Source organism: Bacillus rossius, chromosome 10, assembly GCF_032445375.1.
Source record: "Bacillus rossius redtenbacheri isolate Brsri chromosome 10, Brsri_v3, whole genome shotgun sequence".
Classification (NCBI taxonomy): Eukaryota; Metazoa; Arthropoda; class Insecta; order Phasmatodea; family Bacillidae; genus Bacillus; species Bacillus rossius.
Genome location: NC_086337.1, coordinates 27107778 through 27135425, shown reverse-complemented (window position 1 = coordinate 27135425; position 27648 = coordinate 27107778). Strand labels below are relative to the sequence as shown.

Sequence of the window (27648 nt, the reverse complement as noted above, 5' to 3'; positions counted from 1 at the left end):
TGAGGTGGAATTGGTTGCTGCATGCGCCAACTATCAATGATGTATGTGTACTACCTCTCTTTTCTATGGTGAACTACAACCAGAGCGTAAAGGTGGGTTTACGATTGAAAATTAAGAATTAAGACTAAAGACTGCCGTCACCCGACCTCTGTGAAAGGTCCGGGGGGTACCTGACGGGCGCTATGGGCGTCGCGATGCTCTTGTTGTCCGGAGGGGCGCCAGGCTAGCGGGCTGCTAGGCCGTTGATGTTGGATCGTGGGTACTCTGCCCCCGCGTGCCCCGCCAGGTACACGGCTTGAATGTAACCTGAATGGTTCTACCTTGGTTGTGAAGGCCGCTCGGCCGTGTGGAGGACGGGAGATTACGGAAAATGATCGTATACGAGTTGGTGAGAATACATTTAATTTGGGAGTTTCACCGGGGGTCCATGTGGGTACATGGTACACTCAACAAGTCCGCTCCACAGTTCAGTCCCGCTACAAAAATTCTCACCGACACTTGGCGACGTCTAGCGGTTAAACAGTTAACAAGTAAAAAAAACACACTAAGTGACAATGGTTACCGCGGCAGTCTCGCGGGACGTGGGTCGATGCTCGCTGAAGACGGCCAGCGCCGAAAGTTAACGGTTGCAAGGGGGGGGGGGGGGGTCGAGGAGCGGGCTCCTAAGTTCGGCGAAACACTTACGTGAGTGATACGATACGCAGCGCGGTATCACGATGAAGACGGTCGGGATAGGCCCGGTTCCGTAAAATACGCGCCGAGTCGACGTGGGCAGCGATGAATTAACAAAAGGTTTTAAATTTAAAGATTTAGTACAGAATAAAAAATAATCAATGAAAGAAACTTGGATGCTGCCCACGGACACACGTCTGTTCCCGGCGCGGAGTGGTTGGAGACTGCCGAACATGGTCGCCTCGCAAGGAAGAGAAACTTTCTCTTCTTTGTGAGTCGGTGTCAAAAAACTTATATTAATTGAATTTACTCTATTACCAGTTAAAACATGTTTCAGGTGCCCAATTAAAATGTAGCACCTGGTAATTGGGTGCTTAAGGCTTAACAATGGTTTTAATGTATTTAATTATTTAAATTGTTACATCAAGTTGGCGACTGTAAATTTAGTAACATATTGTCCCACTGCGAATTGTTTTAGAGGGATTTCTCCTATTCTGACTTGATCATAGTCACGGGCATTTTAATTAAGGCCAGTGGCCGCGGTGACTGTTAATGAGGTTTGTTGTCTGCTCCGTGCGTGGTGTACTCGCCCGGAGTGGCTACGACACACTTATTACATGTCGGGTAATTAGTAATTTCATACTAATGGCTTTTCCCTTAATGGAATTATGGGTTCGAGCCTCCAGGTTCCGTACCTTTAAATTTCATTATGTCTATAGGGGTCACGCCCGAGGCGCTCGCCTGACTCAATCTGGCTGGGCAAGGGGCGCGCTCGGAAAACGGGATACGGTGCTGGCGGTGCGGAGCACGGGCTTAACGGCCATGGTCGGTACGACGGCAAGACTTAGTCGTGTACTTACCATATGACTCTATGTAAACTAGTGGAATGGTTTATGATTGTCGTGTGTGAATTTTGACGGGTCGTGTGCAAACCATATGATGACTTAAGACTTAACAGAAATGGTTATATTTTATATTTTTCATTAAGACTTAAGGGAAGCGACCAATCACAACAAACCGGAACCTTTCAACTGGAAGTTTATGTCTTATTATTGTACCGAGCGAGGCAGTATTTAGGGTTAGAATTCGTATATTTGTCATTTGTAATCATTATCCATTTCGAAAAATTAATATCCCATTTATAAATATCCTATTTCAAACCTGCTTCTCCGTTTCGAACAAAGGCCGACCATGTGTTTTGTGTTGTGATTGGTATTGGTTAGAATTAACGACTTCTATGTCAATCATAAACTGGAAAATGTAGTTTTGACTTAATCGTTTGCTCGATTTTAAGTTATAATTCTTAAGGAAATCAATCGTAAACCCAGCTTTAGAGACTCTTTGGTCAGGGTCTCACATCACCATGTTGCCGGTTACTATATACAAATTTTTATTCGTAGTAAATAACTATGTTAAGAGATGAACACGATCATTATCTATGAACACGATATTCAACTCAAAAAATTTCCAATCATTTTGAAATAATATGTTTATACTTGTTAATTTTAAACAAACGAAATTGGTCTTGTTAAGTTAAAATTAAGTTTACTATCTTAAACTGCTTAACCCCGAGAAAAATTTGGTGAAATACTATTCGTTTTTAAACAAATGTTAAGTGTTGTTAGCTTTGTGTAAAATTTAAAACAGAATGGTGTATTTATTCATTTTCGGGACCTTTTTTTTTTGTGGAAAATTATATTATAACTGTTATTGTTGTTGGTGCACTTGGTTGTTTTCATTTTTTTGTTGTTTTTTTTGGAGGGAACAGAACAAGTTAAATTAGGAATGCCTGTTTGTTTTTGGGTGTGAAGAAAAAATAATTATTGACCTGGAAATGTACAAATTTGATTTTATGAAACATGGCAGGCGGTGAGTATAATCGTTGCCATATTGAATTTTTATGCGTTTAGGGACAACGAACTAGATTCTTCAAAGGTGCATCATCATTCTTCAAAAAGTATTTTTGGATTTTTTTTATGTTTTTTCTAATTATTTTTTAATAAATGTTAAAATGAACAAGAATAAACATGAAGTTGCTTGTGACTTACAAACGAAATTGTTAGAATATGACATAAACAAATAAACATGTAAACAGAACATAATCAACAGTTAAATCATTTTATATTTCTTCTCATTATACTATTTTCATCAGATATCTGATTGATTCCCTTTTACTTACAAACCTCATCTTTACTTATTGAATCATGCTAGATGCATGCTAACCTAACCTGCCATTGGTTGTTCTATGAGCATTTGTCTCACACTTAAAAATAATATATATATATTTTTTTTAAAGTCAAGATGTAGCAACCTTGTACTGTCATCTAGCTGAGTTTTCAACTTTCATCGGCCAATTTGGAATGGGTTCCGATGAATTATGCATTGTCTGTGAGACAACTCTTTTTAATGTCATGCGCAGTATGTGAAAACTTTTCTCATTGCGTGGAGAGTGACATTTGTGAAACCAGATGACATGGTTATGAATATTCATCACTGTGACTGGATTCATTTTAATTTTTTTTTTCAGAGATGCTGAATCACATTTCTTGAAAATGTGTTTTGTTCATTTTAGGTTTGTTTTACTTGAAGTCTTGTTTTGACCTGTTACCTCTAGCGTTGCCTTTGCGTGTTTTACTTGCTGGAAACAGTTTGGCCGGTGGCCGTTCTACTCAAGGGGGCAAGATGCTGTCTAGTCACTCAGGTCATGCCTTCGACGCTCCTCTTCATGAAGAGTTGCATGGGCAAGTGGCATGCTGGTTGTTTCGCCGCGATCATCTACTGCCTTTTATTTTTAATTGTTCAGTGTATGTTGATTTTTAGGCCAATGAATAACTTATGTATCACATAAAAATGACAATGATGATCACACATTTATATCTCATGATATTTTTAATAAATTATTTGTGTTAACATGTATTTATTTAATTACTACAGGTTATGTGGAGTATATTCGTATTGACAATCTTGTGTTCAAAATATACAATATAATTTAAGTTCTCATCATTTGTGGTACAATATTAGGTATTGCCTAAGCAGTTTCACCTTCCGGGAAATATTAATTTGCAATTGTATTTTTCTAGCTGTCTGCTTTTTTTCATGTAAAAAAAAACATTAAAAATATAAACCTCAAGACGTTCTCTTCACCTATGTGAGAATTACCAACTCTTTTTGATCTAATTTCATTTTCTCCTAACTTATACAACTTTTCTACTTATACTTATATGTGCCTAACTTGCAAACATAACAATTCTGTGTGTTTAAAATTTTCACTTATAACTAAACTTAATCATTTTGTTTAGTTTAAAATTTTCTTCACTGGCTTGAAGCAGTTCTTAAGCCTAGGTATGATTCTGAATAGTTAAAAAGAAAATTCTGGTATTTCAATACCAGGTTTTGTTGTTTTTAAACATTTATTTTCATGTCAATGTAATATAAAAATGATTTGAAGGGCACAACATATACAGAATAAATAGCAAAGTAGTCAGTAAGTATACTTTTATTTACTCAGATATGTTTTTTATAATGAAAGTAGCCAATGTGAGAAAAATTCTCTCACATGACAGATGGTGTAACATGCACCATTGATGGATTAAAGGCTTTGTTACATTCAAAGTAACTAACCATTTTGGTGACAGTAAGTAATACATTTTTTTTTTATGTTTCTTGCTACAATCATGCATAACAAAAACAGTTGCCAGTACATAATAGCGTAACAAACTAAGAAACTCAGCTATAAATATTCTATGCATAGCCATAGCAAATCAAAATCCTTCCTGGAAGCCAAATATAAATCAAATTCTGAAATTATCTCTCAAACATAAATTAATGATCATTTACTTGGGTGTTAGTTGACTAGTGCAAAGTGCTATTTATTTATGTTAAAACTTATTTTTAAATGCACTTATAAGAAAATAATCAATTTTTTTCTAAACACTTTAACATTTTTTTACATGTACAGAATCCACTTGTACTATCTGTATACAGTTCCAGAAATTTCTTCACTGACACACCACAAATATATTTTTTCCTTCGACCAAAAAATTACAATCCAACGTCACTGAAAGCAGATGTAGTAATTTTAAATGAACTCTATGAAAAATGTCCCACTGTTAATTTGTTAGGCCTAATAGTTACGACTAGGTCCCTGGGGGACAATTGCTTCATGTGTATGATCTCCCTGAGCTGAACGCTTATTTACCTAAGAATTTCAATACTTGTGTTGAATATTAAACACAAATTGTCAGTGAATATTATGAACCATGAATATTAAATCTATAGTTTATTAGGCGAGACAGGATCAGCGACGTTACATGTAACCAGTGGGACCAGGAAAATTATACTTTTTTTTTTCAAATTAAATTATTTTAATCCGGCATTCAATGGTTTGACACATTCTTTAAACCAGCTCCAATCAAACTGCCTTAGTTGATCTTGTTGTTAGGTCACAATACAATACTGCCAGCAGTTTAAGTTCATTCAGAGTTTATCTTAGTTGTCAATTTTTTTGTTTTGTGTTCTGTTTCTCCGGTTTCCTATCAGGTTCCATTCCACAGTTACATTTTTGTAAAGATTTTTTGAAGAAGATGCAGCATGCATGGGCGTAGATCCCGGGGGGGCCAGGGGGGCCCGGGCCCCCCCTGGAATTAATGGGCCCCCTCTTGGGGGGGCCCACTTCGTGATTTTAAAGATAATGGTGTACACAACATATATATCAGATTATTATTTACAACGACGACAGACACTTTGACATGCTTTACATTCATACCTTCGAGTTCCGTAGTTATTTTCCCTTACCCCTTCTGCGAAAGCCATGGTATGGAGTTTTCCAGTGAGAACTTTGAAACCCTTAATTCCTAGAAACCGTTCATTCCAAAGGACGAAGCTAGGGTAAGGTTCCGTTAGCATTTCCTCCCCATTGTTACCCACACTACCTTGTGCTCTGAATCGACAGTATTATAGGTTTCAGGTAGTCTGTTTTTAAAGTGGTTTTGCTCTCGTGTGCGCCAGTCTTCTGCTTTCTTGTCAAACATCAACATGGATAAGTTCGTGACGCGGAAGACACGGAAAACAGAATCTCACCTGGTAAGCTTGATTGTTTTATAAGTAGTGACTATTATTTAGGTAATATATTTTATTTAAGTGATTATGTAATATTTTTTCCAGTAAATAAACAACTTAATACTTTAACAGTAATTATAGCAGAATTTAGTTTATTTACGAACTGAAACTTATATACCATTTTCTGGAATTTTTTAGCTCATCTTCATTCTGTAAGGCTAGCTGCTCTGTACGTTACATGTGAATATACAGGGAATAATTTTTTTCCTCGTCAATATGGAATTTAAAATCACTCCCCTTTTATTATCAATCGATAATTTTCACAATTCATGGCCGATAATCACTTTATAACATTTTTTATTTGATAACTGCAACACTGCACGAGTAAACAGAAGTAAGAGTGAGAAAGGAGTATTTAAACGTTACACATACGTATTTAAGTTAATAAGGAAGCAAACGCGTCTCTTTAATAACTAATCAAGCGGCATATTTTAACTAAATAATTCACTTCCAAAACACTGATTATACTAAATATAAGCCGAGAAATGTATGTAGTTTAATTAGCTGAAGGATAAATTTCATAGTTCTATCTCCGAGATTTTTTATTTGTATCATTAAGTTTTTTTCTTTTTTACCCGTATTGCACGGAAAGGCACTTAGACCACTACGCCGCTAAGACATGTGTGAAAGGGAAAAAGAGTTGGGGGGGGGGGGGGGGAGGATACCCCGAAATTGGTATTTGGTGGGAAGAGTTTTGGTAAGTAGAGGAAGTGTTAGAAACGAGGATGCCCGCAGTAAAAGCGAAGGGATAAAGGATGGGGGGGGGGGAGGTGGCAGCAGTGAAAACTCACGTAGACGCGACGTCTTGCTTTTGATGTCAGTAGCTGGGTCGAAACACCAACTTGGTTGTGGCAATGAAGCGATGATCCCTAGGCGCCCGTAAGAAGACTGGGGGAAGTGGTGGCGGATGAAAAGGGGGGGGGGGGGTGAAAGGGAAACGCGTCCTGACTCTGTAGGAGACCCCCGCAAAGTCTCACTTGATGACTTCCCAACCTCCACGACTTCATGAGAGAGATCTCAGTTAACGGTGAGCTGAACTTGCAGGCGTAATCGCCAGGAAAGGGAAGGAGTTTTGCGCAGGTGCCTGTCAGACCGCTTCAGAGTATCGCTGACGTCACAGGCGTGGCGAGAAGTGTTGACTCACGGCGAGTGAGGTTCGACACTCTTGACTCACGCAGGCTCTTGTCATCTCAAAGATTTTTGACAACGCTTGCAGCAAAGCTTCCGAGCTCAAATTTTTTTTTTTTTTAGTTTTGACATGGCATAAGTACTGAACTTTGTCTACTCGAAGTCAGCACTTGTGAACTGCTGAGATCGTCGTGATGTTTATAGTCACCCTCGCGACACTGGGAATCTGCAAGATGTGATTTATGCCTTCACATGCCCAAATTTTGGATAAATAGTTGAAAATTAGAACTAAAGCAAAAAATTGGTTGTCTGTAAAGTCGGTTTACGGACGATAGTTTAACGTGACAACGTCACAACAAAACAGTGATGAAATGACTGTATACTTTTATGAATAAAATTGAATCAATTTTATTGAATTATCACTATTTTGTATGAATACAAAGAAGAAGTGAAATTAAATCCACAATTTAATTGATAAATTTACTTTTATTTGCACTCATTAATTCAAATACGTTTATTACTTTAACGAAGAGATTATCTTAACTATAACTTTTATACATGTTTGCTATTTAACTTCTTACAATCTGTGTTATTCTGTTAAGGATAGGACGATGATAGGAAAAGTAGGAAACGAATGGGAGTGTTTCAAGTTTAATGTGCCTCGAAAAAGTCAAATCGATGGTTGTTCCAATCGAGTGGAAGAGAGATAGATGCGGCGCAAGCGTACAATGAGCTTAACGGGACAAAGCGTAACGGGACAATGAGTCATCCATTTTCGTGCGTGCAGCCGGCGTTCATCGATTAATTAGACGTTGTCACGTCAACAATGGAAAAATCCAATATGATTAATACTAATCGCCCTTGAACAGATGTTGGGAAACGTCAATATGTGATCTAGGCCGTGTCAGGTAACTTTTCTCAAAATTTGACAATAAAATATTCTTTAAGGGTTTTAATATAATTCGATCGTTCATTTGATGTTGATCCGTTTATTAGCTTTGGCGCTTTGGGTTTTTAGGGCGCATCAAAAACTGTGAACTAAGAATTTCACGAACAGCATTTGAATCGCAGTAATTATGTGATGTGGCATAAAAAAAACCCGACAAAGTCCTTGTCTAACTCGCGCACGAAGGGTTCCGTACCATTATCTATAAAAACGGCAAAAAAAAAATCATGTCTGTTGTATGGGAGCCCCACTTAAATATTTATTTTATTCTGTTTTAGTATTTCTTGTTATAGCGGCAACAGAAATACATCATTTGTGAATTTTTTTTTCTGTTTTCACGTTTGTTGTATGGGAGCCCCCCTTAAATATTAGTTTTATTTTAATTTAATCATTTATTTTTAAATTGAAATTAGAAAAAACACTTTTGGAAAATGGTAATGTATCGGTGGGGTGTTATATATTTGCATTATATTCACGTATATTATTATTATATATTTTTTTCATGGATATTTTATGTACTTAGGTTAACAAATTATTCAAACATGTTTGAGAGATCACTGCTTATAGTCATGAATTAATAATTACTAAAACATTTTGCTCTGCTTTATTGTTAATATCACTTACGTAAAAATAAAGTGTATAACATACGAGCTTATCATCCAGAGAAGACTTGTTTCGGTTGACCTCTAGCGTAAAATTCTTAAACCACAGAATTCACGGGCCCCCCCCTGGAAATCCTACAGATTTGCGCCCATGGCAGCATGCATTCGATAATCCAGCAAAATCGCAAATCTGGCATTGTCATAGTCCTGAATGTGGCAAATTAAAGACACTTCTCTGTATAAGTTTGGAAACATCTTAAAGAGTTGTTATAATTAACTAACTGAAGTACCCCGCGTTGCCCGAACTAAACACATCATAACATAAATATCATCAGTACTGAGTTTCATTTATGTAGGACATATACTGGAAAAATGGGAAATTTTGATTTCAAAGTCCCATTGTTCACATAATCTCGGTGCATCAAGGTTACGCTTAAGCAAAAAAGGGATGCCAATCTTCAGCTTCATTTTGTGGGAAGGCAGGTAACCCCTAGGCAAGACGTGACGGATGCACCAAACGATTGCGCTTTACAAATTCAAGGCATCACCATCTATTGACAAAGTTCTAAACTAAACTGAACTGTTATTATCGCCTTTAGTTTGTTAGTAGCCACGACCTTCATTGAGTGGATGGGTTTCACCAAGGAGAAGGATAGGAAGTTGCCAGACCTTACTATATGACTGTGTGGCGGACATAGAGAAATGACATGAACTCACTGTTTGTGTGTCTATGACCTACAAATGATTTTCTATCATTAAAGTAAACTGAATTGAGCCCTTCTTCACTCCCTTAGGGATGGAATTTCATTATTATACTATGTATTCTATGTCACTCTCCGGTCCATAAACTATCTATATGCAAAAAATCATGTCGACCCATTGCTCCGTAGCTGCGTGAAAGAAGGACAAACAGACACTCGCACCTTCGCATTTATAATATTATTATGGATGAGAAATTTACCTAATACTTTTGTTCTTCTATAAAACTGAGGTATGAAGATATATGGGGTCATTATATTGTAACAGGTCTTTAATCCCATCCGTTTGTGAGCACGGTCATGTTGGATTAGTGGTTTTAATTATTATCAGTGTAGTTTTAACAGGAATAAGTACAAAATGTAAAAAAATTAACTGTAACACTCTAGAAAACAGTAAACACTGAACTGAAATGAAAACTGACAATAATGATAAACTCTGAGGGAACTAAAAACATGAGCGGTGAAGTAATGGGTAGGCACAAGATTATAACCGAAAAATACCGAAAAGCATAACATTTTTAACCAAAAATTAACTTGAATGATGCAAAAGTAATGTTTATTTTTTTTAAATTTAAGTAATGTAATTCAATTAGTATGAAGTTTGTTTTGAAATGTATGCGCTAAATATATTGAATTTTTTTTTTTACTTTTTTTTAAAAATCTTGCAAGTGTTATTAGTGACTCAATTTTTGACTACATTGCTTGTATATTTTTTAAACATAAATACTTGCCAATTTACTTTTATTGTTTCTGTAATGTCCTATTCATAACATTGTTCCAGCTAATCGTGATACACTTTGTTCTTAGGTGAACCCTAGTAGGCGGCCATTACGTAATAACAGTTGCGCACATAACACAAGACACCAACTGGCTGCAGTGTTGCCACAGTGTGCTACATAAACACGGTGTTGCCACTATGTCAATACATAACAGATTCTCTCCCCTCTTAAGATGTCACAAAATCACGAAGCTTCGCAGGGGGTCGACGTTGTCGTGAGGAACATCGTGGAGGGGCAGAAGATTCTTCATGGCAATCAAATCCTCGGAATGGAGAAGAGTCCCTTGAACATGGAGCACTTCCTCCCACTGCTTGCTGGTTTGATACAGTTGTAGACTCATTTCCAACCACCTCTGCATCCCTCTGTGGTGGGAACTCAGAAGGCAACTGTGCTATGGCATGGACACCACCCATCATGAATGAACCAGTCTCCTGTGACCCTAGTGGTTGCCGTGAGGCATGCCGTGTCCTTTCGCTCGGACATAAATTTGAATGTCACATGACGTCGATGTTCATGGCCGTGCTTGTCCCGCACTCTGTACATCAGCTGCCCTTCACTTGCAATCACGCATCCTGCAACCCACTTTGGCTCCTGCAAATAATTACGTAGCCAGATTGCCTCTCCAGAGACAAACTGCTGGGCCTGGTAGGTGTTGGTCTCGTGGGCCCGTGAGATTCCCTGGGTTTCTTCTTGTGTACTCGGATGCATTTTTGTCAAGATGGTCGTCAGGCACCGGTTCATCAGCATCTCTGCTGGAGTCTTTAAGTTGTCCAAACAAGGGGTTGTGCTTAATGAAAACAACATACGTGCCAAGCGTACTCTCCAATCATCCTGTACTAACTTCCTCAGTTTCTGCTTCACCGTTTGTACACTGCGTTCAGCCTGGCCATTGCTTGAAGGATGATATGGAGGTGAAAACATCATCCGGATTCCATTTTTCTTCATGAATAATGCCACTTCCTGTGATCTGAAGGCTGTGCCATTGTCTGCTACTACCACATCAGGCAGCCCATGGCAACTGAATATGTCCCGTAATTCATGCACAACTGATGCAGCTGACATACTATTGACCCGCTTAACTTCTGGCCACTTTGAGTATGCATAAATAACAATCAAAAAGATCATCCCTTGGAACGGTCCAGCAAAGTCCATATGCAGTCGTGACCATGGCTTCTCTGGTGCTGGCCATGATACCATCTTTAACTTGGGTGGATTGTTGTGACAACTTTGGAACCTAACACATTCCCTTACCACTTCCTCAATTCCTGCATCCAGCTTGGGCCACCAAAAATAGCTTCTGGCAACTGCTTTCATACAGACCATGCCATCATGGTTTGCGTGGAGCATCTTCATCATCACTAATCGTAGGGTGGTTAGAATTATAACCCTAGTTCCCCACAACAAACAACTCTTGTGCACCGACAACTCATCTCGCCTCACATAATAAGGTTGCAAGTCCCCATCTTTAATGCCTGTCGGCCATCCTTCCTGTACATATGCCATGACCTGAGCTAAGAAGGAATCTTGTTTAGTTTCTGCAGCCACTTTTAAGGGGTTAATAAGTGGCTCTGGTAAATCTTCCAGCATGAGTACATCACATGGTGCTGGGACTGTAAATTCCTGCCCAAGCAGAGGCAACCTGCTAAGAGCATCAGCATGACTAATTTGTGGCCCGGGCCTATATTCTAGTTCGTAATCATGCATGGCCAGCATCAGGCTCCAACGTAATAACCGAGGAGAAAGCGTATCTGGAATAGGTTGTTTAGGATGCAATAGTCTTAGGAGCAGCTTGTGGTCTGTTACAATTTTAAAGCTTCGGCCCACCAGATACTGCCTGAACTTAGTTACACCAAATATTATTGCGAGAGCCTCTTTATCCAACTGTTCGTAGTTGCGCTCACACTGTTGCAATGTTCTGGAACCAAATGCCACAGGATTCTCTAACCCATTCCCTAGCTCATGAGCTAGTACTGCTCCCACCCCATACTCCGAAGCATCACAAGTCAGGATCAACGGCTTGCCCAGGTCATAGTGGATAAGAACTTGATCTGACTGCAGCAGTCGCTTTGCACTCTCAAAGGCCTGGCTGTGTACTTTTGTCCACTGCCACGGAGTCCCTGCATCAAGTAGTCTATGCAATGGCTCCAGTACTTCAGATCTGTTCTCCAAGTATCTTTCATAAAAATTTAAAAGACCAAGAAATGCCTGTAGCTCTTTCTTATTTTTTGGCTCTGGTGCACCATGAATAGCTTCCACTTTGCTCTCCAATGGGTGAATGCCTCTTCCATCAACTTTATGCCCCAGGAATCGTACAGACTCTACAGCAAAAACACACTTAGACTTTTTGAGTTTGAGGCCCGTCTTTTCCAATCGCTCCAGGACCTCATGGACACGGTTCCAATGCTCATGTGCATCAACCCCCAGTAATTAAAATGTCATCCAACAAAACTACAGTGCCGGGCACCCCTACAAGCAGTGTGGCCATTAGGCGTTGGAAAATCGCTGGCCCGCTGCTATCTCCATAAGGCAGTCTCCTTACCTTAAAGAGTCCCTTCATTGTGTTGACTGTAAGCAGCTCTGCTGTGGCGTCGTCCACAGTGACCTGCAGGCAGGCTTCCTCCAAATCAAATTTTGTATAAACTTGACCCCCTTGAAGCATCGCAAAAGCCTCCGTGAGTGTGGGAAATGGATATACTTCTGTCGCTGACACACTGTTTAGCGTGCTCTTGTAGTCACCACACAACCTGACCGAACCATCACTTTTTACTATGGGCACCACTGGTGTAGCCCACTTTGAGAAAGACACTGGTTCAAACACACCTCGCTGCACTAGGCGGTCTATTTCCGCACTTACCCTTTCCCTCAGTGCAAAAGCCACAGGTCTACACTTCCGAAAAACTGGATTGCTTCCTGGATGGATGGTGATTGACACCTCTGGTCCAATATATTTACTTAACTCCTCTGTCTGAAAAATAAAAGGGTGCTGGTTCAGCACTCTATTCCAATGAGCATCTGCAAGTTGGTGCAGCCCAACCAGTTCCATTCCCAGTGGCTCTAACCAATCACGACCCATCAAGCTGGGCCCATTCCCTTGCACCACCAAAAGCTCCAGTGTTGCCATCTTCCCGGTTTTTGTTTTCACTTCTACTTCCATTATACCTAATACTTCCAAATGCTCCTGAGACCATGTACGCAACACAATCCTTGCCTTTTTTAAGGGTGGCTCCTGGGGCCACAGTAATTGGAATGTTCGCCAACTAATGATGGAATGGCCTGCCCCAGTATCGACTTCCATGGTTAGAGGACTCCCATTTAGGGACACTTCCATGCACAAAGACTTTCGTCGATTGGTGTCTTGCATACTGTACAAGGTATATGCAATGTCCTCTGCTGGTGTGTCCATTTGCAAATGCTGCACTTCACGGAATTTTCTGTGTGTCCAGTCTTTACCTGTTGCGTCCGTAGCTGGTTGGTTTTTCTTTTTCGTGATGCACGCACGCTCAATATGCCCCCGGTTCTTGCAAAACCGGCAAACTGTCTTGACATGATAGCACTTGTCGGCCAGATGGTTTCCATTGCATCGCCAACACTGCTGGGTAGTACTGGCCTCCGTGTCCCGTTTGGTGGCTAATTCTTCAGTTCGCCTCCTCATGGCTCCCGTAGGTAATTCTTTACTGTCGCGGCTTCGTCCTGTGTGAATTCTATTCACCTCTTCACTCCGAGTTTCGGTCGTAGCACTTCTTAATTCCCCCATGTTCTTCCCAGTCGCCTCTGCCGCAACTGCGATTTCCACTGCATCTTTAAATGTGAGTTTGTCTTTCGCGAGGAGAACCTGTTGAACCACTCTGTCCCTCACTCCACACACGAGCCGATCCCGCAACATGTGCTCCAAGTTAGGGAAATTGCAGTGCGTGCTCAACCGCCTCAACTCTGCCACATAAACGGCGATTGTCTCTCCGTCATGTTGGTCTCTGTGGAGGAACTTGAAGGTTTCCACTATTTCGCTTGGCTTCGGTTCAAAATGATCGGTTAGCTTCGTAAACACATCGCCGAGCGACACAGCATCTGTGGATTGTGGAGATAACAGCGACGTAATCAGATTGTACAGTTCTGCCCCGCACACAGTAAAAAACACGGCCCGTTTAGTCTCGTCATCCGTAAGTTTATTTGCGACAAAATAAAATTGCAACCGTTCGCGGTATGTCTTCCACGACTCTTTTCCGGGCACGAACTCACCCACTGAACCAATAAAACCCGCCATGTCCGCGGCCGTTTGTACCAACTTGTTTTATCCTCGTCGCCAATGTAATGTCCTATTCATAACATTGTTCCAGCTAATCGTGATACACTCTGTTCTTAGGTGAACCCTAGTAGGCGGCCATTACGTAATAACAGTTGCGCACATAACACAAGACACCAACTGGCTGCAGTGTTGCCACAGTGTGCTACATAAACACGGTGTTGCCACTATGTCAATACATAACAGTTTCAAATGGACATGATTATTACAAATTACGATATTGTAAAAGTGCATCATTAACCAGTCAAAATAACACAGTTTTAGTGAATTAAATATCATGAAACATTTAAGTGTACTATTTGTTGAATAATATGCTATCTTTACGAATAAACATAATTCATAAAATTAAATAAAAACACTGAAATTTTGAGTTTAACAAACAAAATTAGTCCAAAAATAAAACCATAAAATCTTGTGTCTAGTAACGTAACCTGGCTGTCAAGGTGGACAGCCAAAATCCATTTTAGAAAAAAATCCAAATGTAAGCTGCTTAATTGGTTCTGGGTTACAGAATGCACTGAAACATGGAATTCCAAACTGAAGACCTGCAACTTTTTTTATTGTTGTAATTTTTGAATGTTTTCAGTCAGTTTTAATATTCAGGGTTGCTGCAGTCACGGAAAACCTTGGAAAGTCAGGGAATTCCATGTACCCCGGAAAAGTCAGGGGAATAAAAAAATATATATTTTTTGAATCACCATACATACTTATGAAACAACAAATTTTTTTCCCAAGCTGTTAAAATATAAATTTTTAAATTTGTTTTAGAAAACGTTTGTTTTCTCCTGTAAATTTTAACTGTCACGTTGTAAACACAACAGACAAGACGACATTTAATAAATACCAATAGTCATCACGTTTGTCGTGATATTAACTAATCGATAGGCACTGATCTTGGAATAGCATGTCGCTGTGATGTACATCGAGATATATAATTTGGCGATTTTGACACTACCTAATTGATGCAAGCAATAGATGGAAAAATTCTTGTAACTTTGGTGGCACTCTGTGATTATAGCCTAGCTGTTTAAGCGTTGCAAGTAAATAAGGAAAACATTTTAAAAGAGGCTCAGAAGGAAGCCCAATTATTAAAAGATAAAAAATTTTCAGTTGCCAGGCAACCACCTTAAAGTGTTGTGAATTTTTTGTTTGCCTACTTATCACAAGTTTTTTATTTTTGTTGTATGGGGTCGTATGTATAGACTTGTTATCAGCCTTTTTGAAATGTCAGAAATACTGTACATTGTAGTAACATTTTATATATTCAGTATTTAAAATTTGCAAAATAGCAACTTTACCATTACTTCTTTAAATGTGTTAGTACTTTTTGAATGTAAACTTTTTATAATTGTGTGTTTATTCATTTGTTAGTCTATGAATATTAAAAATGTATTTTTTTGTACATTTTTGACTGTTAATTAATTTATTCTACTTTAAGTATAAATGCATGCCAATAACAAGGGTACTTAAGCTAATTAATGCTAAGAGATTAACTTTCTGAAAGGTCATCTCTTATGCAAATTATCAGATAGTCGTGCTGCAAATATGATGGGACAAAATTGCAGTTTATGAACTTTCCAAAATAAGTTACCTACTACGATTACAATTATGTGTAATGGTCTGGAAAAATTTTCCACATTGACTGTAAAACCTGGAAAAGTCAAAATGTGTAGCAACCTGATATTTTCCACGGGATATTTCTCGTAGATTCCACCACCCTCCTGGCGCTGTCCAAGGTGCTTGGCCACTTCTCTCTCAAGGAGATGAAGGAAGCTGTCATCCCAGTTTTTGACAGCAAGGTCACCTTCAGTGAAGTGAGGAAAATCATGCTCAAAGAAAATTTGTCTATGTCAGCCAAGTGGACGCGAGAAGTTGTCCTGAGAAAAATGAGCGTGAGTACAGCAGTAATTTATTTCTGTAGTTAGATTTACCAGATATCTTCGTTCACCAGGACATGACCTCATTTCATAACGTTTTTGATAATTGTTTACTCTAGGGCGCCACTAGAGGGGGGGGGGGGGGGGAAACAATATCTCGGTATTTTCCAATATTCTCTTGAAATGAAAAACAAATAATTGTAGAAATCAGTCTTGGCCCCGGCCGTAACATACAGACATTAAAGTCCCTGTCGTTTTGAAAACAGTTTTGGCTACATTTTATCCCTAAGGATCTCTGGAGAACCACAGAATAAAGTTGCAGATAGTATCGAGTAAACCTCCTATGGAGGTTGCCCTCGGCTACTCTATTAAAACATAGAATAAATTTACGTCACTATATTTACATTACTGGTAATATTGACCATAATTTTACACCAACCCTTAACCCAAAAAAAAATTTTCACACGTGGTTGGAAAATTAGTATCAGCGTATACCAGGATTCAAGTATGCCATTGCCCGTTTTACTGCACAGGTGAATCTTAAAGAAATGGTTAAGTATTTGGTGTGATGGTGTTAATTTCTTATAATATTACAATGTACCTACCTCCACAGAATGATTGGATATAAAACAATGAGCTGAATATCTCCTTTTTCAGGGATTGATTAATTTAATTTTTTTGTGTGGTGTACAATACAGTATAGCTCTTACGCACTCAAGCAGATTGAGACAGGAAGGTATCCCGAAGTAAACAAGAGAATGAAAGGGAACGCTCTTGGCTAATTGAGATGTGGTTTAATGGCCCCTAATATGCTGCCAAATTGAGTATGTTTACATGGCATGGCGATTGATTCAAAATGAGTGTTTGAACTCTGGAGTATTTATTTATCAAATGTGAAGTGTAGGTCTGTGTAGGGTAATACAAACACACTTAGAATGTTTTGTAGTGTTTTATTTTTATTTGTCCCATTTTGTTTTTTTTTTTTTAGGAGGAACACAGACATTATCTGCAAGACAAGATTTTTTATTTAAAATTACTTGGTAAGCTGTAAAGTATTTTTCTGTCCATAGTGTGTGCTATGCAGTGTAAAAACGGTTGTTAGTTGTAATTTGTAGTTAAAAACTTCAGTACCTGCACATTATATATTGGTTGACTGAATATTTGTACATTACCTATTTATTAATTGAAGATCATTTCTAATTTATTCAAACGAAGTAGTACTTTATACGTAAAGTATTGCATTGTGTATTAGGTATTTACCTAATTGGGAGAGGCAAAAATTGTTGTTTTATTTTTAATCAATGTCTGTGTAAAAATTTAAGGTTTAAAGGTTTTTATTGTATTGTTCCCTTTTCTGTTTACATGATTTAAAAAAAAAAAAGATAGAATACCGGCTTATCTTCAACACAGAAGGAAATTACATGTAATTAATTGTGTAGCTTACTTCCTGATGTTAATAGCTTTCAGATAATTGAATTTATCCCTGCTATCACTATCTTTCAATTATAAGACTGTCATTTATACCTGGTGATTCATGATGAAGTGAAATAAATAAAGGCATTGATTACAGGTATTTTTTAATGGTTGCCAGCCTTTACGATGGATGTTCAAATACACCAGCTCCAGTGGCAATGCACGTGTGATGTGTGCTGTAACAGCACACCATTCAGAATGTTTACATGTTGTTTTATTATACTTATTTTGCAGAGATTTGTTTTTAATATTAATTTTAATTATTGTAATGTTTAATACTAAAGTTATCCTAGTGTTTTAGCAAGCTACCCATCATTAGGAGTGTTGATTCATCCTTGTTTGCAGTTTAACTTCTCCTAGTTTGTTCATTATATTTATTTTTTATAATTGAATCATTCTTTTTTGTGCTGAGTCTGCACTCTCAAATTTACAGAACACGGTTAACCAGGTAGAAATTATGTCATCCAATATTTCTCATAGGAATGTTTCTCTGTGGTGCCTTACCCAGTTTGAATTGGAAGTTTCCGGTAATTGCATGTAGCACGGGCCGTGCCACGAGTCATGTACAGCACGCTTCACGTTGGTGTGGTCTTGCGCAACGTAATTACTTACGTCTCATGTAACCCCCAAGTTTTATTCCAAGTTACGTCAGTCATCAGCTCGTAAGTAAACTCCACTTTTTCATGAATCACCTTGTATGATTCAATGTAACAAAGTTTTCATGAGAAAGCAATTTCAAACAAAATTTTTACATTTTTCAAAATGTGAATATGTTATGTCTTGTCTACAGTCATCATAAAATTTCATTACGAACTCGTAACTTTCTTGGTGTACACGTCTGACTAGTGTTTCCTGAAGTCTATTCCTGGTTAGATCCGATGTGGGATTTTTCATATTGTTAAATAATTTATTTGTGATCATAGTTCTGTGTTGAGGTCTCTGCAGCATCATACTGCAGAAGGCAGAGGAAATCGCTGCGGGATTATCTTTCCTCATTTGCTCAGGGTTCCTTCACCGAATTGTGGCCTGGGGGGGGGGGGGGTAAGAATTATTTCAAATGCATGAAACATAACTTTTGGTCGAGAAGGAAGTGAAGCAGATTGATCCTTTGACCCAGACGTGGCTCTGCACGCGAGGAAACGCTGGACTTCGTGGGAGCTCAAGGATATGTTGGAGGCAGAAGACCGCTGGGTAGAGGAGAACATATTGCGCAATGAAATCCAGCACTGCTTCACTAGAGAAAATTTATTTGGGGTTAGTATGAAGTGATCAGTGACAATACCTAATTGGTTTTTGTCTGACAAATATGTTTTTGCAATTAATTTGCCACGCAAGATATTTGTGTTGTTGCTTAGGAGTGAAGTAGAATTGAAAAAAAATATATATATATTTTTTTGCTATATAAAAATGAAAAAAAAAAATGGGTTCGCTTAGAATATAATTAGAGAATGTTCTGCTTCTGTTGGTTGGATATTACATCACACATCACGCACAGAGGCTTTATCCAATGGGAACTTTCAAGATTATCGTTAGCTCCATAACTCTTGGATGCCAAACCAATTCTCTTGAAATTTTATTCTTCCTGGAGGTTGGTATAGAACTAGTACCCCTGGCAGATGAGCACAACGCGGTAGCGATCATGACTACCACAGCCCCCATTAAATTTTAAGTGCTTGTATACTTACTTGTGTGCTTATGTTGTGTAAGTTACATTGAATTATCATTATCATTTTAACCAACCTCAGTTGTTTGCATGTGGTGAGCAAGCCCCCTAATCTTACCGTGTCTTTGTACCACTCTTCTTTATCAGTTATATTGAATGTGTATTGGAGTCCTTTCAAAATTATTTTTTTCCTGTTACCTATACCTTTTTTTTTTTTTTAATTATTGATAAAAGTTAAGACAAATTTTTAACCATGTAATGGCATTTTTTTTGGTACATTTCTAAGGTTCTCCAGTGTGAAAGTAAATTGCCCATGTTTGGATGTTTTGGACACTTATGCATCTAGAAAGGCTTTATAACTAGAGTACAGAATGGCGGAAAGGCTCTGAACGTAGATCTGAAACTACAGGCAACATGACACTCTCTCCGCTTGACCGACCACTCGTGCTTTAACTATCGCCACGTTAATGCGGTCCGTGGTGATTGATCGATCAGATTACTCACCTCTCACCAAAGCCATCCGGATTCGATTTTTGGCAGGGTCAAATTGAGAATTTTTTACAACATGGCGGACGCTGCCTTGTGCCAGTGGGTTTTCTCTGGGTTTATTTATTTATTATATTGACATTCCGTTGAGCCTGGCGTCTGGTTGACACCATAAGGCTATGGAACACGTCATTTATGTCATGAATTCAGGTTGGTACCACTGAAGATGACATTCGGCCAACAAAGGGCTGCAAAAATAGGTAGTGTTTTCGTGTGTGCGGGTCAGCAAACAGATCAGAATGTGTAGTCAGATCGATGTATTAAAAACGTTTCAGTAATTAACTACAATTTACATATTTACAGTTTACATATCCAGAACGTGCTACAATCCAAACTGATGCATTGATACACTGAAATATAAATTACCAGAAAATAATATGTACAGAGCTTTGAAAGATAACAATTTTCCGAATTTTTTTATACATATTTAGTTTTAAGTTTAATAAATATACAGAAATTTTTCATACACACACATCTGTTATAAATGTTTGCACATATAACAATTACATGATATACACAGTATGGAATAAAATATGTACTCTACAGATATGTACTTAAATACTTAAGAATACTGTAGAAAATTGAGCAGGACTTATGATATTGCTTTCGCCTCAGTAGACATTGCATCTACACAAAGGAAATCTGAAGTAACCTTATCCATCTCAGAATGCTTCTTCCCCCCTTTTTGCAGTATATTCCTTAAACTCTTTTAAATTGTAGAATGGATGACATGAAAGTATAATTTTTTACAGTAGTTTTGTATCTTAACTTTTCATTTACATTATTTTATATGGTCACGTATTAAAAAGTATTCTGCCAGTATGTTGAAATTCTATTTCAGATTGATTGGTGGTGTATTGTGTGAGTCTCAGTTTATTACAGTCTCTAGCATTGTATTCATGAACGCTTCTCCGGTTTTCCTCGCCTATTTATTCCATAAATCTCCCGTCTCATGTCCCCCCTTACTGTTTCTAATGACCCTGATGCTGATGAGAAGTTTAAGCCATGATTCACTATCTTATTCCTTCACTGCCACATTAAGTAATGAGTAAGACGTTCTGCACTAATATGTGATCATTGTCATTTTTAGTAAACCAGGAATTATATACTAGATGAAAACCAATCATGATTTTTAACCATAATCTACTGTTGCAGTCACTGCCGCAACTGAGCGACAGTGAAAACCAAGTAACTGCAGGGACTATTGCAAAAAAAATGGACAAACAATAAAAAAAAATACAGTCAGAAAGAATGACAAAACCACTACTATTAAAAATATCAACATTTATTAAGATGAAAGTAGCTAAACCATGGTCAAAATTTAAGTTTTAGGTGGGGCTTATAAATGATTTATTAAAGAGTTTTTTTTTTACTCTCCAAGTGAGGTCACCTCGAACTTTTTTTCTTTGGGCTATTCCATACCCCGAGATCCCTCTGTAAGAACCCTCTCAAAAATATTAGGGCCCACAAAGACTAGGTACGCCACTGATTACATAATGGCTGCAAATGCCAGCAAGGTACTGTCATGGCCACATCCTAAGTGTCCTTATGCTAAGCGGGGGTTCGCGTCGATACATGTACCGAGATTAATTTGTGGGTGCCACCGTGCAAGGGGCACGGACCCGGGAGAGACTTTTTCAGGGCCGTGACGTCACCCATGTGAGGCATGATTTTAACCCCCAAAAGCCAATCCTAGTACTCGCCACTGGTCTGCTCTCAGTGTCGGGCATGCTCTTCACCTACGCAGTGGGCTCTTACGGCGTCCCACACGCTGTCACACTCAGGATGTTGAAATAAACAAATACAAATAAAATCGTATGCCCTGGTTTATTAGTTGCTACTTCGCCTACACCTTTGATTATATCACACAACGCCTGCGGCACGAATCGGTTCACGTGGTGCGACCGGACCACGTGGTCACACTCTACAATTAGGTAACTGGCGTAAAAAGGACCATAGTGGTCACTCATACAATTATTTAAACAGTTTTCCCGACCGAGAGAAGCCCCGAAGAATTACGAACGAAAGATTTAAGATGATTAAGATTTAACAGAACTACTTAGCAGTGCAGTCAAGCGGTGAGGTCCCCGGGGTGCTGATGCGTCTGCTCTCGGTTGGTGCTGGTGAAGAACTGGGCTGAGCTCAGGGCTCTGCTCGCCTAACATGGCGTCTTCGCGCCGAACCAATTACCGTTATACCTATTTACGATGACGTGCCTCAGGAAGCTGCAGGTAAAACATGAATCACTCTTAATAATTAGATTACACCTAATGCATGAAAAAAAATATTAACTAAAATTACAACAATTTATTATTCATGATAACCAGTCCGGCTTCGGCGGACTTCGGTTCGCCTCGTGCTTGTTCGGTACGTCTTTTCGTTGTTTATGCCTTAGCTAACTATTAATTACTTAAAGTGCATAAAACACTCTCGGCCGATCTGCCGTCACACGCCACTTGGGGGAAAATAAGCAAAAAAGAATTACAATGTTTATCTCTAGTTAAAAGGGTGTGTTGCACTGCTGCTACAGCGCCCTCTTTGACGTCTGTGGCGCCTTATTCAAACACAACCACCCGACCACATATTCAAGATGGAGCGGCTGCCATTACGGGAAGTGGGACGGGGGGTGAGGGTAAAGGTGGCGGTGGCTGACCAGGCTTCTGGGGCACAGGCCCGGTTCACGTCTACATATTCAGTGGCTGATCGTAACAAATTTCCTCTCTTCTTTTGTGTGGTTGTTAAAGCCTGCACATACCCGCACATGGCTACAGTTTGAACACGGACTGTGTGTAGGTGTTTCAGGTGATCTTGCAGCAGGGGATATTCTGGATACTGATCTGCTTGAAATCGAAAAATTTGGACAAGGGCATTAAGTACCATTCGCCGTTGTACTTCGCCTACGTTCCCGGGGATGTCTACTTGTTCACAATCAGGACAATTCCGAAGGACGTTTTCAAGGTGAGGGTGCACAGAGTAGCCATTTTTGTAATCCGTCAGGCACTGTGCCAATTTCCTGTTTTCTTTTGTGTGTTATTGTGGGGTAAGGTGAACGCAGCGACAAGTCAGTGTCCTTGCGTACCAGAGGAAGCGGGTTCGAAACCTTATCGGGCCATCCTGTTTTCATTTTTGTTGGTTTTCCAAGGCCATACCTGGCAAATGTACCTTTCGAAAGATCATTTTAAATTTCTCCCTCAGTATACTTACCTGTTCTCTGTAGACTGTTAAACTCAAATTTAAAAAAAAAACAGACCCTAGTTATTTTGAGTTTTTAATCATTATTATATTTTTTTCTTGGGTCTTTGCTATAATGTGAATGATTTGTTATACACAGATAACGTACATTCACTTAAGTTATACCGCAGAATATTGGAGAGGTTTTGTAATTGTAATAAACACTATTTCAGTAGTTAGATACAAGAAAAAAGAAAATAAAAAAATAATTTGTGCATTCAAACAACTTACATCACCAAGGGGTTAAAGCAGTTACATTATCATTATCAACATGCACCACTTCATTTGTAGTTTGTAGTTCCAGGTGTTGTTACAGTTCACCTTGCATCACTTTTTTTTTTTTATTTCCCCATCCCTTGCAACCACTACTGCATTAGTTACTCAACACTGCTTGCATATAAGCATATAATCATCAATGTTTACAACAGATAATAACTGACATGTACAGTAGTGAGGATTTCTGTAACTATTTTTGCAGAGATTATAAAAAGATCATATTGTACTTATTTTTAATAAATTGAGATCAAAAACTCTTTTCTGTAAATAACAAAAATTAATACCATGAATTCTAAATAAACATTACCTAATAATTAGTACATAACTCATGTACCTGTTATTCAAGTACAGTTATTACCTGTTATTCATAAACCGAGTTTTAATTAACCGAGGTTCTGTGTTACAGAGCTGCTCGTAAATGCCATTACCAGCAAGGACTGTTGAAACATTTGTTGGAGGACTTAGAAAATGATCCACCTGTTGTTGAAAGCCTAAAGAAAATTAACCTGAAAGATTAAATTTTCTGTTTGGCGTATAATAGAGTGATATGAAAGAATCTACACCAAAGAAGAGCTGGAAAAAAATATCACCCCCAAAAAATTATACCATTGGGTAAACTGTAAACCTAGATGATTTTATAATTTTATCCTTGTTACGTGCGATGTTGCTTATCCTAGGTTGCTGCAGTCCACATTCACTTGGTTAATTGGAACTCTACTCTATTAGTCAAAATGAAATAGTTAAGATTTTTTATGGTTTGCTTAATCATGACTTCTTGTCCGAACAAGTAAATAATTTCAACCGTAATTCGTTTACAGATATTTGTCAAGACTTTCAAACTTCCTGAATATTGTCGTCATCTGTTGGTATCAATGGTAATCATGGAAACCACGTTGTGTTGCAGTTACTGACTAAGTCAGTTCTGGGGTACAGCAAAGTACATAAGTGTTTGCTGACTGGACACTCTGTCAGCTCACTGTTCAAGCTCTTGAAGAACAAAGAACAGAAAGCTGTCAGTTGGAGGGACGTGGACGAAAAATTTCTCTACCGCAGTCTCTCAAAATGTAAGTTCTACTGCTTATCCGTTGCAGCAGCGCTCCCTGAAAAAATAATTCGTTGTTGGACTAGTTATCTGTGAAGTACTTCTAACCGTTATTCAAAAATACACTAAAAGAGTTCTATTGGAACAACCTTTCTGACTATCTGAAGGAATTCTTTCGTATAAAAGAAGGGGGGAAAATTTAGATTATAGTTAAATGAATGTTTTTTTTTTTTTGTTTATCAAAGCAATTATTGTCACTTTAAATTTAATTTACATGACCAAGAATTAATTTAAACCATTCTTTTGTGCACACTACTTCATGGAATGTATTTTGTATTATTTTAATTTTAAAAATTTAGTCAAATTTTTTCTGAAACTATTTAAAATTTATGTTGTTAGTAATGTATGTGTGTGTGAATTTATATTAGTGTAAATATTGATATTTTATATATCCCGTGGCTCTCGACTCCATGTGTGATCCAGGGAAAAAAAACCTAAAATAATGAATAAATAAAGTAATAAGTAAATAAACTGCGCAGTGCACAGCCTGAAATAGTGAGCGTAAGGGAAAAAAATATTTGAAGACTTATCAGGCCTATTTCTTTAGCCTCAAGTGCTTGGGGCCAGTTTCATGTACATGGTTAAGGGATGTGTTGTGGTGAATTACTCTATCTAAAGGCTTGTAGGGCAATCACCCTCGCATTGGGCCTTTTTGTCGTTATTTTCAACATTCATTTGGTATAATTTTTATTTTGAATATAACCCCCAATTTTTTTTTCTTCAGCAAGTACAATATTTGCAGTCCTTCGGCATATGGTGATACCCTTTAGTTAACTCTTATACTCAGTTTATAGATTAGTGTACCTATCACTTTTACATCCAGTTTGTCTCATGTTAATTTTGATGAGAAAAGTTAAGTTCAAGATTAAAATAATCTTTATTATATAGGTGTTACTTTTAGTATAATTTGGGAAATTCTGCATTCCATGTACTTGAAGTAATGTCAATTTCCTAGGCTTAGCTAGGAGTATCCCTGTGAGTTAATATTTTTGTTGGTTTAGGACTTGACGATAGTAAAACGTAACTCAAGCAAGCATTTTGTTCATGAGCCAGTGTTTGCTGTTAGTGCTTTGGATGATGCTGCTGTTCTAATTTCTGCTAGAGAGTGTGAATATGTTGTAACACGGTGCACAGCCACCAAAATCCCTCTTCGGTTTGTGTTCAGTTGAAGTGGTCGAATCATCGAGAGGCTTGAACTTCGTCCAGAGCAGAAAGAGGCAAACGTACGCAAAAAACTGCATTGGCGAGGATCCTCCGGTTATAGATAATTTTGTCATTAAGGTTAGTTATGGTTTCTTGTTGAATTATTTTATTTGTTTACTGACTGTCGCTCAGTAGTAATTAACTACAATGTTTACAAATTAATCAATATATTATTCAGAACCTGAAATATTAAGTTAAAAATGGGTACATTTTGAACTTTGCAACACTGAAAAACCTGTTTAACTGATTACAAATGCCAGTTGGATGTGTAACCCTAAGTCATTCATTCTTCTGAGGACTCTTCTCCAGTGATCTAGTTGTGGGCTTTTCCTGGCCAGTCAACCTCTTGTTGGCTTCTGGCTGGAGGTCAGGTCCGAGGAAACGATGAAGTACTCAATGTTTGGGCATGCCTTTACGCAGCCATCTGCAGCGAGGCATACCGTCACGTCGGGCATTTCCAACAGACATGGCATTAACCAAGAAGCCATCAAGTAAGCTGCATCCGAATACTAGCCTAATGAATTCCTTAGCCAACGGATCCACTAAAAGTGCATCATACTGTACGCGACCATCTTTGCGTTGCTTCCGAATTCTCACAAGCGATGCTGACGCATCCCTACATGCGTCCACTAAAATCCAGGTGTGCGACTCGCGCATCCACTGATGCGTCCCTACATCCATTACCATCGAAATCGTGTTTTATATTGTTTGTGTGTAATATTATTTTAGATTATTGGCATAAGATCTGTTTAAAACAGTATAAGCATATTTGATAACTCACGTAGAGACAAATAAAAATGTCAATAAAATTACCGAAAGGCAAACTTAAACTTACAGAGGTATTTAATGCTCATTATAAGATGAGATTCATAAAATTTTTATTTTGCTAAAAAACATTACATCCATACTACATAAAATATTTTTAATCTGTCATTATTTTATGTTTTGCTGAATATTTGTAGATATCACAACTTGAAATAGCTACGTGACTACCAACTGTGAATAGGTGGCGCTAGCAGTAAAAAGTATTCGGATTCTATCCATCCATTAGAAAGCTTCCTTTAATTTGTTGCTGCATTTGCTAAGGGATGTAAGGACGCGTTTGCTATGGACACGTCCCTATGTATTCGGATACAGCTGTAGTCTTCTCTAAGAAGCAAGTGGGACTGGAAGGTTGAGAAGTGTGTGTTTGGCGTTCATCGACATGGTTTCGAGAAGGCCTTTGAGGGCGTCTACACTTGGAGCTCGCGGGCTGGATTGTGCGTGCAGGCGTCCGTGCCGGGTTTATTTTGGGTTCTGCTCTTTTTTTTTTTCCCCCTCAGGCTGATGACAACAAGTGGAAGGGTGGTCCGGTAGTGCCCCACTTCATGGGGAAAAACTTTGACACAGTGTTGATCCTGAAGTCGAAGCACGTATCGTACACTGTGGAGAAGCTCATTGTGTATGGGGTCATCACCTCGCCAGCTCCGCCCCATTTCGAGAAACTCAACTCGATTGGCAGCAACGACTTGCTGATAGTGCCCGATGAGTCCGTCTTGGAGGAAGAAGGTGATTGACTTCTAAATTATGCGTAGGGCTTACAAGAGGACGGAGTTTTAATGCTTATTCGTGATAAGTGCCATTTGCCTGCATTTATTTTATTTCTTACCTGACTACTTTATTGTGCATTTTATTTTATATATAAAGACATAGTTGGAGTCTAGTAAGACCTCAAATTTAATATGTACAGCTTTATTATGTTTTTAGTCTATTTAGTGTTGTATATTTTACTATGTTCACTATTTTAATGTGTTGTACTGATGGCTTTTTATCTAATTTTAAAACTGTGTATAAGTATTTATTAAATTGTTTGTAACAACCAATATTATTCAGGATGTATGTGAATGGAAAATTTCAAACTAGGGATAGTGTAAATCAACGGCGGGAATGCGACCGTGTAGTGAGCCGTGGAACATTTCAAACCAGGCCTTAACA

The 27648-nt window shown here is 38.4% G+C and overlaps 1 protein-coding gene across 2 annotated transcripts; it reads left to right on the top strand.

Annotated features, from left to right (window-relative positions):
• Nucleotides 1–1958: 1958 nt before the first annotated feature.
• On the top strand, nucleotides 1959–27536 carry LOC134535884 (uncharacterized). 2 transcript variants are annotated; one of them, XM_063375232.1, is made up of 8 exons: nucleotides 1959–2044; nucleotides 16011–16195; nucleotides 17169–17220; nucleotides 18771–18907; nucleotides 22656–22820; nucleotides 24274–24433; nucleotides 25637–25752; nucleotides 26997–27536. In XM_063375232.1, the coding sequence occupies exons 2-8, from the start codon at nucleotides 16067–16069 to the stop codon at nucleotides 27228–27230; spliced, it is 993 nt and encodes a 330-aa protein (XP_063231302.1). In that variant the 5' UTR covers nucleotides 1959–2044; nucleotides 16011–16066; the 3' UTR covers nucleotides 27231–27536. The 2 variants fall into 2 exon arrangements, with proteins under 2 accessions (XP_063231302.1, XP_063231301.1); XM_063375231.1 differs by lacking the exon at nucleotides 1959–2044 and adding an exon at nucleotides 2073–2541.
• Nucleotides 27537–27648: the final 112 nt, after the last annotated feature.

What these genes read in the sequence shown, in the direction of transcription:
- LOC134535884 (XM_063375231.1), top strand. An exon ending in TTGTCCTGAGAAAAATGAGC is followed by an intron (nt 16,196 to 17,168) that starts GTGAGTACAGCA and finishes TTTTTTTTTTAG; the next exon opens with GAGGAACACAGACATTATCT. An exon ending in TTTTTATTTAAAATTACTTG is followed by an intron (nt 17,221 to 18,770) that starts GTAAGCTGTAAA and finishes CCTTTGACCCAG; the next exon opens with ACGTGGCTCTGCACGCGAGG.